Raw genomic sequence first — 12,215 nt, 5'->3', positions numbered from 1 at the left:
CAGATTGGTCAAGAAACCCATAAATATTGTACAACCGACTCCTTCCAGTTCCCCAACATGACGGCAAAAAAACGTAAAGCGACGATGTTTTTTCCGCGATTATCGTGATCCAGATACCCTTTTACCTCCGTCATTTAACCCCTAACCCCCACCCCTTCATGTACGTTCGAGGGCTCCGATCATTGTTATAACGGCCTGTCTTAGGGACGAGACTAACATGTATTCACCTTTCTTAAATGAAATTTCTATATTATTTGCGTTTATAAACGACGGGTATTTTGCTATAGGAATTTAAAGGAACAATGTCACGAGCTTCACTTTAAAAAACTCAAGAACCCAAAATCGTATGGAAACATTCAAATAGTGGTCTATTGTTGTTAAAAAATACACTGCTAGTGCACTGAAGCTATAAACAAGTGATATTATTGTGATGCCATCAGAACTGACCTTCAAAAAAATGTAGTATAATTTAATGTAAATAGACCAGAATCGTTTTTAAACTTAAATATTATATTTTAATTTAAACAGTGTCCCCGATTAGTAAGCTTAAGGCTAGCTAGAAGACCAGACACTTAAATAAAGTTCTTAGTATTATTATCAAATCTAACCACAAAAAGTTCCAGCTAGTTCATGATGTCGCTGATAACGATGTTATCGGCCTTTAAATAAAAACCCAGCGAGTTTTACTGGAATTTTTTCATTTGTTAAATATCTGCTTTCAAAGCTATGATACAAAAAACATTAACAAAGACTTCAAGATATTCATTTTTAAATAGGCGTGCGGAAGAAAATTCAGTGGTAAACAATAAAAACGATATTTTTTTATCAACTTTATTTATACACGGTTTGTGTTTAAAGCTAGAAGCTTGTGGGGCCGTGTATATGAAACAAATATTATATATTAAATAAACATAACATGGTTAAAAATCCCAACTGGCAGGAGGCAGACCAGTTGGCTATTTACAAGCATGACCGAGGATTTGAGCTCGGGGCAACCAAGAACAAATCCAGATAGTGGTCAGAACGGGACTTGAACCCGGGACCTCCAGATTTCAAGTCCGGCGACCAAACCACTCGGCCACATTGCCTGCCTTGATAGCGGAGCTCCTTAGCGGCCCGTAAGGGCCGCAGAGCGGAGCACCATACCCATAAAAAAAAACACATGAAAAAAAAAAAAACACATGAAATAAAATAGGTAACCTATGCATCCGAGTTTTCATGGTCATCATGGCTAGCGGCATGCCTCGCGGGCGCGTACGGCGTACGGTGTTGCGCACATCCGGGATCTTGAAAGGTCTTGACAACTCGCGCAGTACTGGCGCGAAATAATTTTGCAGTGTGAGGTCTCTTGGCAAAGAAATTTTCAAAATTACTACGTATTTTTAAATCCTATTCAGCTAGTCTGAAAGTTAGAACTTGAGACAAACATATTTATTTTGGCTCCTTGTTATGCCGATGACTACAAACGAGAGCAGGGTAAACTTAACTTCGAGGAAACAGGGTTTAAGCGATTTGCGACGGGAAAGAGATCGCGAGAGATCCAGAAAACCCGGACAGAAAGCAGGCGAAAAAGTATAGCAAAGCGCCTGTCGAACCTGGTAGCAAAGTAGCGAAGAAAAGCGACTAAAATAGCAAGAGAGGTGCCGAGAAAACAGGCAAAGAAATAGCGGAGAACAAGGGAACGGAGATAAAACGAGCAGACGAGTGTACCTACTGCGGCCAACTGGTGAAGGTGAGTACAAAACTGCAGTGTTTCCGTCATTTATACGCAAAGCTGTAAGCTTATATTTACGGCACATTTTACTTGCTTTCGCCACTAAGCATTTGCTTGTGACATGAACAATGTTGAAAAATACTATTCGTTAAAATTCAGTTTTACCAGGTTTTACTGATCAAATAGGAGGATTTGATTATGTAAACAAATAATTGTTGGGCCTTCGAGTAACGAATTCACAAAGAATATTACTTCAACACATCTCGAAGAAAATAAAGCTTACGATTTTTAAATGCTTGTGATATGATTATTTTGTTTTACAGTGCTGGAAGAGCAGCTGAGATGAGAATGAAAGTGATGTCAGTTTGCACGAAGCACCTGGAATTTCGTTTCGTTTCGAGTGAAATAGATCGATTCAGTGTATGCAGTTTATTGATATTCATGATGGAGGTAAAATTACTGTTCATTTAGTCAGAGTAAATAAACTTCAGCTTCATTACTTAGCTCTTTCGTTCCCAAATATATTAAATAATCCACTTGTCATGTAGTTCTGTTCACTATTGAGCGTTCATGTGGATTACATAACAATGTCACCAATTTTGAGATTTTGAGGTCTGTTTTGCTGGTTTCATTCAGAATGTCAACAGTAAATGTTATATTTGTCATAAAAAAATCACAATCTTGTTGTGGAATTTGGAAAATGCACACAACAAAGGTTAATGACTACTGGAAAACTGGAATCTTTGTGAGTAAATTCATGCCATTTTGGACACTGTATGCAGCTGTGTATGCAAACTTATTATTAATTAAATGTGTATCTTTAAAAATCTTAGTATTACTGTTAAGTGAAAAGCTTTTAAGATGTGGCAATGTTTTTCCTATGCATGTTCATGTATATATAGGGGTAGAGGGGAGGGGGAGTATTTAAAGGCCAAACCTTTTAATTAAGAGGGAGTGTAAGGGTTTGCAGTGGTGCTTTGAGTTTATTAAAATATTTACAGTAGAACGCTGCTAACTCGAACTCTGAAGGGAAACGAAAATGAGTTCGAGTTAGCGGGGTTTTTCGAGTTAGCGGGGTTGATTGAATATTTTATTTGCCAAGTTAATAATTGATAGTTTACTGATTTTTAAGCACTTCAGTATACAGTACTGTGCAAATTGAACTTATCTTGCCAGAAACTCTAAAGCGACCACACATTCTTTTGTTAAGAGTGGAAAATGACTGTCAAATACATGATCTGTTCATTGCTATAATCAATGGGCAGCCGTTGCGAGTTGCAAGTTCCGGAATTCGAGTTATCAGGGTAAAAAGTTTGACCCAAATTTTGTTCAAGGGAAACAAAATTTAGTTCGAGTTAGCGTGGTTTTCGAGTTATCCGAGTTCGAGTTAACCGAGTAAAAATGACTGAAAAGTGGGGTCAAATCCAAGGGAAATGGAAGTGAGTTCGAGTTAGCAAGGTTGTTCGAGTTATCCGAGTTCGAGTTACCGGGGTTTTTTTCTGTAGTTGACTTCGCAGTTATCAGTAAAAAAAAATAGTCTGTGCTGATACATCTCTGTTAAATATATAAGGTATCCTTTCGCATCCAGTAGTTTTGCTTCACTTTATACAAGCTTGCGTTAAGTGTTTTGTTTTATAAATTATTGATATTCATGCCAATTAATCAATTTTAATTTAATCTGTGGCATTTGACTTTTTTCAGGGTTAACATGAGTTTCAGAGACACAAAAACAGAATGTGGACAAGGACATCAAAAGAAAACAGGAAGGATTAAGATTATCCAGCTTGATGTTTGGGTGTCTTCATGATGCCATTTTCAAGAGACTAGTAAATTACATGTAAATTGAAATCAAGAAAAGCTGCAAATGAGCAAAGTTTATATTTTAAATGTTAACGTATTTACAGTGTACTTCAGAAAACAACTTCTTGATTGACCTGTCTCTTTCACATCTTTTTAGATGTAACAAGGGCATTATGAAGTGATCTTTTTAAGAATATGCAGCCAAAACAGTAACAGCAGAAATGAATGGGAGTTTAAAATTTCTATTTTCAATGTTTTGGCTGGTAAGAAACCACATGTGACCAAGCTAAAATCTCTTTGGCCGGTTAACATGACCTGTAAGTGTCCAAATATTTTGAGCCCTCGACTACACAGGACTTACATGTAGTTGTCTAATTACTGTATATCATAAGATCTTTGGTTGATCTTGGGGGAGGTAGTGGAGTTAAAAAGCAATGTAATAATTTGAATTTGGATTGGTAATGCTGAAACTGGTGGTACTGTAATTCTAAAGTATAGACGTTAAAATCGTGATTGCAAGCAATATGCAATACCAATTTCATTCTTATGTGTTGTATGCTGTGTACAATTTATAAGAACAGCTATAATGTTAAAATTAGTGAAATATTCTAAAGCCAGATAAAATTTGCAGTATCCATTAGGTACCATGAAGCAACCAAATTGTGACTCATTTGCTTACTTTGTGAACTCCATGACGAATGGGCAACATGACTCCACAAAAATGTGTACAATAAAGCATACAAATTTTTAAAAGAGCAGTTAAAGTATTGATGCTATATTTTTTTCTTGCATAGTTTTATACACAAGCAAACATGATTCTATTTTTTCTGCGTAATCAAAGAACAAAACTGAGTTTGAGACTCACAAACAATATTCTATCTTCCCAGAATTTTTTTTTTTTATTTCTGTAAGTGAAGTGAAACCCCTTAAGAGGAAGGGGACTCAAAAAGACATGTAAAAGTAAAAAAGGTGCTATCATCCTTTTTTTGGGGGCGGGGGGTGGGATGGGGTTACAGAATGTCCCTTCTTTGCTTCCAGTTAGTTTCACTCCGGTTTGCTTGTAGTTAGGTTCACCCCTGTTTGCTTGCAGTTAGCTTAATTCATCCGGTGTGCTTGGGATTAGCTTTTACTCTAGTTTGCTTGTGGTTAGCTTTCACTCCGGTTTGCTTGGCATTAGCTTATGGCAATATGCTGTAAACCCTTTGCTACATGTATGACCTCTGCCATTTCCATTCAAAATTAAAATATAGGCAAATAGTGAAAATAAAAACGAATGAATGAAAAAAGGAAAATTAACCATATTCTTAATTTAGATGTATATTATTTCCTTTATACTCTAAATGTTAAGTGATTTGCTAATTTACCACGTGATATGCCTATCTACCCCAACATGCAGCCCTACTACCCCCTCCTTATCTACACGAAGGTTACATAATTACCCGTTTTGCAGCATAATTTCCCATCCAGACTTCTGGATCATAATGCTGTCGGTGGAATTAAAACGTTTTGATTGATTTTGTTTGTTCTCGGCTTATTTGGTGTTGCTGTATACGGTACTCCCATATAAGGGCTATACGGGTATGTGCTGCTCAACAGGGTGTGCCTTTTGCCTCTCTGACTCTGAAACAGGGTATACAAATCACCCTTTTGACTGTGGAACACTATCAAGTTTAGCTATGAAACTCCGCTCCTCTCATTGGTTTTTCTCCAAGCCACAGACAAAGTCAAGTGAGCGCTTTGTGATGTACGCTAGTGTTTTTATATCTATCTTCATATATTTTTCATTGTGGATATTGTCTGGAACAGGGTACCTATTTTGCACTGTTTGTCTGGAACAGGGTCGCAAATTGAGCCGTTTTTCTCTGGAACAGGTCCAGAGTCTCAGCGACTCAGTGGCACACCCCTTTAGTAAATTTTAGGTAGTACCTCTTTCCCCCCCCCCCCCCCCCCGGGACACGGTAAAAAAAAAAAGTAAGTAACAATATTAATATTTATAAAAAAAAAAAACAAAAAAAAAACGAATATTATATTCTTAGCCTTAAAATTGTACAATGGCTTGAATTCAGGTTTCAATAAAGTGCAAAATAATTAACTGGGGAGCTCCGCTTTTAGGCTTGCCTAAATCTATATATTAGTTGCCTCTTGGATATTAAGTGTTTATGTCTCAAAACTGTCGGTCTGATAGTTGCCTCTTGGAAATTTGACGTTCTTAAAATAAATATTAGCCCGTGAAGAGCTGGAAGCTTCGAGGGCTAGTATGCTGTTTTTTTTTTGAGCCCGAAGTTTTCCAGGATTTGGAGGAATGGCCATTCCACCACTTCTGACGTCACCAATTAACACGTCAGCAGAATCTTGCGATATGCAACCATGAATAAAGGTTGGATAGATCTTTCCACAGGATTGTCCGTTTTGAATATTGACTGCATTCTGACAGTGCTAATCGAAAAAAAAAAAACGCCATCAGTTTTTGGTGTAAAATTGGTGGTAAACAGGCGAATATACCCGTAGTTGATCAAGGTCTCCTTTCCAGGCTTTTCCATTGATAAAGATCAAAACTTTTCAGGCCAGAAGAAGGGATAGAAAGAGTAGAAGTTCCAATTTTTGGCTTATGCGCATACGCCAAAGTAAAATATTGTACATTTTCCATGAAAACTTGACCAAAATCTTACTGCAGTGTAAGAAAGTGGATTTCTAGCACCGTAACGCTAAAAAATTATTTAACTGTTGAAAACGTGTGTTTTTTTTGGGAATAATTTCGCATATCAAGGGTTAAAAGAACATCAAATTTCCGAGGGAAAACCATCAGCCGATAGTTCTTCGACAGAAACACTCTGTTGTTTAAATAGTTGCCACACGAAAATTTGATATTCAGGGGTTTAGGTAGCTGATAACGGCTTTAAGCATTTTCCAGTCCTTAAAAGTTCCGAAACAAAAACACTCTTACCATTCGTCTTTATTTCTTACTCCTCGGTTTTCGACCGCTTGCCCATTCAAAACCGTTCTTTTTTAATTACTTTTAAGGATGAAAGACTTGGAAGACGACATATAACAAAGGAAACCCCCTTGATTTTGTTGTGTACAAAAACGTTTCACTGACGAGAATCACCTATCTCCTCAGAAGAGCACCAAAAGCTCATAGTGTCCTGTGGATTAATACTATCGCGTCACGTGATTGATTCAAACCAATCAGATGAGATTGGTGAGATGCTTATTTTTACTATTGCCTACCTTTTTCTAAATGATGCGTTAATTAAAGCACCCCTCAATTTGATCAAATTTTCGAATTTCTTCTTTAACATAATTGTTTAATATTGAACTTCCTTACTCACCTTCCCAAATTTCAATCCACCACGAACAGCAGAAGCCATTTTCTTTTACTCTTATTTCCGGGAATCTTCAGACGCCATTAATCAAACTTGTTCCAGTGATTCGTAGTTTACTGGAAGAAGTGATTTCAAAGGCTAAAAAAATAACAACGCGGATTGACTCTATATTAAAAAATAGTATTAAAAATCACACAAAAAGCAGCAAAAACTTTGGGGCTTGTTCTCTTTGATTTCTTTGCTGATTGTTATTTAAATTTTGATCTCTTTGTAATTGAGAATAAAAAAAATAAAAATCTCTCGTTTGTTTGTTAGCCCATTTTATTATTATTATTATTATTATTATTATTATTATTTTTTTTTTTTTTTAATTGCAACACAACGACATTCTTACAGACGAAACTTACATTACTTACAAACACTTACGGCACATGCTACATTACAACTGCTTCTGCTAAACAACAATAAATATCATATATAGCTGATCTATTTACATTCTTGCTCTACTACTTACTTACTTAATAACTGTTTTACAAAACTGTCCACTTAGAGATGTAAATTTACAAATAATTCTCTTAAGTAACATAGCCAAAACGTAGCTTATATCAACTGAATTAATCAAGTAATTAAAGAGGGGAAAACAAAATGCTAAAAAAATAAAATAATAAGACTATCTTAAATTGCTAGAAAAAAATGCCATTTATTCTCAAAATCTTTCACTTTATCAGACGTGGCTGCGATATATTTCTCTAGCTTCATCTTTTCCCGCACAAGAGAGACGAAATCTTGAAACTGGAACTTAATAGTATCTAATGCTTTAACATATATAAAATACTTGCCTAAAATGATGAGATGGTTGAGAGCTAAACAGTGAGTGTGACTGCGAATAATTCCGAACATGACGTCTAACTCCGAAAGACTCACCACTCTTGGAATTTATTCCAAAAAGAGGTTGCCTGCGGGCAGTGAATAAACATATGCCTATGCATTTTATTATGCTTGGAAACAATTTCTTTTAAGATAAAAAAATCCACGTTAAAAAGAAAGATATTTTATAGACAGGTATAGGAAAAGTTATCTGAAGAAAAAGGAAAACGCATGCGAAGCTAAAAAGATTTATTACTTTCGTATCGCATCTCTTTCCCTTAATTTGAAAGAAAAATTAACTGTTCAATAGTGAAAAAGACGGACAAATTACATTCGAGTGAGATAATTGCCATTCAAGTGGAAGTAAATATTAAGCTTTCAAGGAGGGAAATCAACTTCTTCCTATTATCAAAGAACAATTTCGTGAGATTTTTTTGGTTGTAGAAGCCTCCTTTCCCTCGTTAAACATTATGCGAGTGTCGGTAACATATTGAGAAACGGCGCCTACATCTGCCTGTTTCACACCAGAATTGGCGCCTATTGTTGTCCAAAAAAACAGAGATAAGATTTATTTATGAGTGAAAGGCTGGCTACAGAACCAGTTCCTACTCAATACGGATTACATCGCTTTAAACAGCCGTCCATCAAGAATGAAGGTAACATGTAACTTTACTTAATAATCGCTGTTTTACAATTGTATTGAAGTTACTACTCTTCGATAAAAAGCAAAAACTCACATTGTTTTTACTATTTCAGTTGAGGTTGTTTTTATTTAAAAATCCATATTTCGAGATATGTTCTAATTATCAATTTTGTTTGCCACCTGATTTGTCACAGTTGCTCGATTTCGTATCGTTTTCGTCCTTCTACAGATGACTTCTTTTTTAACGATGTCCTTCTTTTTTTCTTTATGATTGGTAATTTTAACTTTATAAAAGGAGACACACGTCCCAATCCTATTCTTTGGTGGAGCGATACACATTAAAATGCTGCGCATAATTGCGTATTTTTTACTTGAAACGCTTAAAATTGCAATTTTTTTGTAAATATATTTACAAAATATACAATAAAAAGATCGGCTATAAAAATACAACATTTCGACATATTTAGGATATCTTTTCCAAGTGAAACGTACATGTATGTTAGTTTGTGCTAAATAAATAAATTAATCTAGAGTTTTATGCATAAGATTAAAGACACGGAAAGTGACAAGAACAGAACAGTTGATCGGATTGTGCATGCCTGGTGCATGCCTGGTTGGTTTAATATCTCTAATATGTAGCATATCGTATATCAGGCAGTCAGTTCTTGCCTTCCACCTCTTAAAAATGTTTCTATGCCACAACAAATAAAGGGTTCATTATGGAACTGATTCCGTGTTGTCATGTGAAGTAATAATTATAATGACATTTGGAATTCAAATCTGTAGACGGAAGCATAAAAATTACTTTAAAAGGTGAAGTTATTTTCAAAATAATACTTCGTAGAGCTATCTTCAACAGTCATAACATGGAAACGTCATTAGGCGCTGTCTTGGAGATAAGTAGTTTATCTCACATGTAAGGTAGGAAAGGTAGGTAGGTAACACTTAATTTAAACGCGGTAATTCCATTCAGGTACAGAATAAAAACAAAGGTTACAAACACTGACTACACTAACTAAGAGAGGCTAACTGTTGGTAACACTAGTACATTGGCAGTACTATGTGTGATGTGTGATGCGATGTGACTATACCCGATTGAAGAAACGTTGACCAGTGAAGCCACCACGATAGACGATGGGACTCTGGGTGACAGCATTGGTACGCTTAGTAAGTTCAATTTATTTATAATCAGGCATTTTTTTCCTTGGAGCTTTGAAGCATGATTTATGCAGCTGTCTTATTATATGTTCTTCTGTCACAGAAGACGATACTTTTCCATTTCCCAGTAAACATTTGGGTCGCATCGTTCATGGTTCATGCTTTTCACGGGTCAACGTTTCTTCAATCAGGTGTATAAAATGAAATATAGTTACATTCTGTGAAGGAGAGACTTCTTTTACAAGTAATGGGTGTTGCTTAATTTAAAAACCACAACTAAGCTTTTGATTGACGGTCCTTCAAAACGATGGAAAGATTGATTACTAGGAGCCCAGATCTGCCGGTCTAATAACACACACACACACAAACAAAAAAACTTGATATGCGTTCCATGAACTAGCAGCCAAAAAATGCCAAAGGTTGAAATTCTTCTTCTTGTTTAGAAATTTCTTTGTTTGAAATGTATTATGTGTTTTAGGGGTTTGCATGGACTGCTTCATTGGAATAACCGAAATACCACCATTATATCTAAATATGTTTTGATTGTGGAACTACTGTGACGGTTGGTTTACAAAGCACGTGAATCAAGTTTTTGTGAATGATGTATGCAAATACCACACATGTTATCCTTTTTTTCATTTTAAAGATGTCATCTTGCAGACAGGAACGAGTGCTTTAAAATGCATGAGGATGGAATTCTTTCCTAACTTCTGAACGACAGAAAACAGCTTGACTCCATACATCATTAAGCGACGGGATCGCAAAAATTAACTTTTCCGTCTATCTTTGAATGCTGCAATGAGGTACCCTGTCCGGCGGTATGGAGGACTTAACTTTGGTCTGAGCTAACGCTAAAGACAAATTCAAATGTAGTTTCTATTTTTTTCTGTTACATGTAAATTACTTTGCTTTATTTTTTAATTTTGTTAACTGTGTCCGTAACACTTATTGGTAGAATATCAGTAAAAGTGTTCTGGAAATTAAAAAAGTGCCTTTTTTTAAACTTACCTTTTTATTTTTTAGTGTTCTAAGACGTGTGGCGGTGGTTTGGTGACACGGAAATTAGAATGCATCTGAACAGACGAACTGGGACACGTTATACCGGCTGCAAAAGAACTGTGTGATATGCGATAAAACCTGTTATCAAGGCCATACGTAACGTCTACAAGCCTTGCAATTGTTAAAACCCATGTATACATTTTGATAAGTTGTCTTTTTAAGAAAATAATGTTTATATATATTTTTATATCATCTTCATCGTCATCGTCATCATCATCATTAACTTTATTTTAATGTTAAATTCCTCTCACGTGCCTAATTGAGGTCAACTTGCAAAAGGCACGAGATTTGTACAATCCTACATAGCATTTTAAGCTCATCCAATTTTTTTCTCCTTAGCTTTACCTGTATTTCAAGTGGCTTGTTTTCAAGGCGCTAATAATCTTATAGAAGTACTCGGTGATTTTACCAAGGAAATCATGTGGGATGACGCGAATAAAGTTGTAAAAATGTGTGCAAGGTTGGCTCATGCAAAAGATTACAAGCTTTTTGCTTTGGGTAAAAATGGCCTGTGTTTATCTGGTGCCGACACAAAACGCAAATACTACATTAGTGGTGCTTCTAGGGCGAAATGCAGAGACGGTATTGGAATTGGAAACAACATGTTTGTTTACGCCTTAGGTGAATATCTAACAATCATCGATGATTTTTTTCAATGTTCTTTCTTTGTTATAGTGTCGAAACTTTTAACAAGGAATCTGAAATTTATACGAGTCCAATTTACTTTGCACTCATGTTATAGATCTAAATTAACTACACCTTCTCTGCTAAGAAAAGGCAATGACAATAAAAAAAGAAGAAACAAACAACAACAACAACAGTAACGGTAAAACCGCCAGCAAATAACAGTCACCGTACTCAACTGTTAATATTAACCGTTAAGACTTCATTACGCAAATGTCATGACGAGAGTTGTGTAGCTCTGGTATGTGTGTATTAAGTAAGAAGTGGTCAATGCTGTTTTGCGTTACTACACTAGCTACTTTAAACATTTTCACCATTCTTGAAAAAATTATCATTAGTTCAAATTTCCACGAGAAAAATGTCACGGAAAAAAAATCTAAAAAACTTTAGCCCAAAATTTTCAGGAGCTATCGTGGTCTATTGAGAAATTTAGTGTAAAAAAAAGCAATGCAAAATTGACAAAAACAAACTTAACACTTAAGAGGCCAATATAACAAAAATGAACAAGTAAAGGAAGACTAAGTTAACCCTCTTCAGGCCGGGGTGGGGGGGGGGGGGGGGGGGGGGCCTTTTAAACCCTGCACTGACTTTGAACGCTTATAACTATATTCAAGATGCAACCAAACCCTGCCAAACTTTCTGCGTTTATCTTAAATATATCTGGGAATCATTTTGTAGATTAGAATGTTAAGTCAGGAACTTGACATCACCATGGCAATGGCATTTTGATAGGCATGTTTTCCCAAATTTGTAATTTTTGTGTTTCTTTTAAAGAAAATTAACTTTAATGCAATTAATTTTTACCTTTTTACGGTTTTTAAGCACAGTTTTATTGATTTTTTGACTTTGCAGTAATTTTGGGTGGTTTTCTGGCATTTTTGAAAATCTTGAAATCCAAGATGTTTTGTAATTGTCACGTGATGGGACGTCATCATCCCACGTGACGTATACCAAAAGAAAGATGTTC

The 12,215-nt window shown here is 35.7% G+C and overlaps 1 protein-coding gene and 1 long non-coding RNA gene across 3 annotated transcripts in view; both read left to right on the top strand.

Moving 5' to 3' along the window:
* The first annotated feature begins 1,153 nt into the window (after nucleotides 1–1,153).
* On the top strand, nucleotides 1,154–5,464 carry LOC144657078 (uncharacterized). Of its 2 annotated transcripts, XR_013571462.1 has the most exons (4): nucleotides 1,154–1,732; nucleotides 2,038–2,164; nucleotides 3,416–5,385; nucleotides 5,434–5,464. It is a non-coding gene; the product is annotated as an uncharacterized LOC144657078 (long non-coding RNA). The 2 variants fall into 2 exon arrangements; XR_013571457.1 differs by lacking the exon at nucleotides 5,434–5,464 and having other exon boundaries at nucleotides 1,161–1,732; nucleotides 3,416–5,393.
* Nucleotides 5,465–11,862: 6,398 nt separating this feature from the next.
* LOC144636626 (uncharacterized) overlaps nucleotides 11,863–12,215 on the top strand; it is a 6,182-nt gene continuing 5,829 nt past the window's right edge. The window contains exon 1 of the mRNA XM_078495823.1: nucleotides 11,863–11,922. Within this exon, the coding sequence (XP_078351949.1) occupies nucleotides 11,863–11,922 (60 nt within the window). The remainder of the gene's footprint in view (nucleotides 11,923–12,215) is intronic.

The sequence above is a fragment of the Oculina patagonica genome, chromosome 1 (genome assembly GCF_052425735.1).
Source record: "Oculina patagonica isolate OP01 chromosome 1, crgOcupat, whole genome shotgun sequence".
NCBI lineage: Eukaryota > Metazoa > Cnidaria > Anthozoa > Scleractinia > Oculinidae > Oculina > Oculina patagonica.
This window is presented reverse-complemented; position numbering and strand designations above follow the sequence as displayed.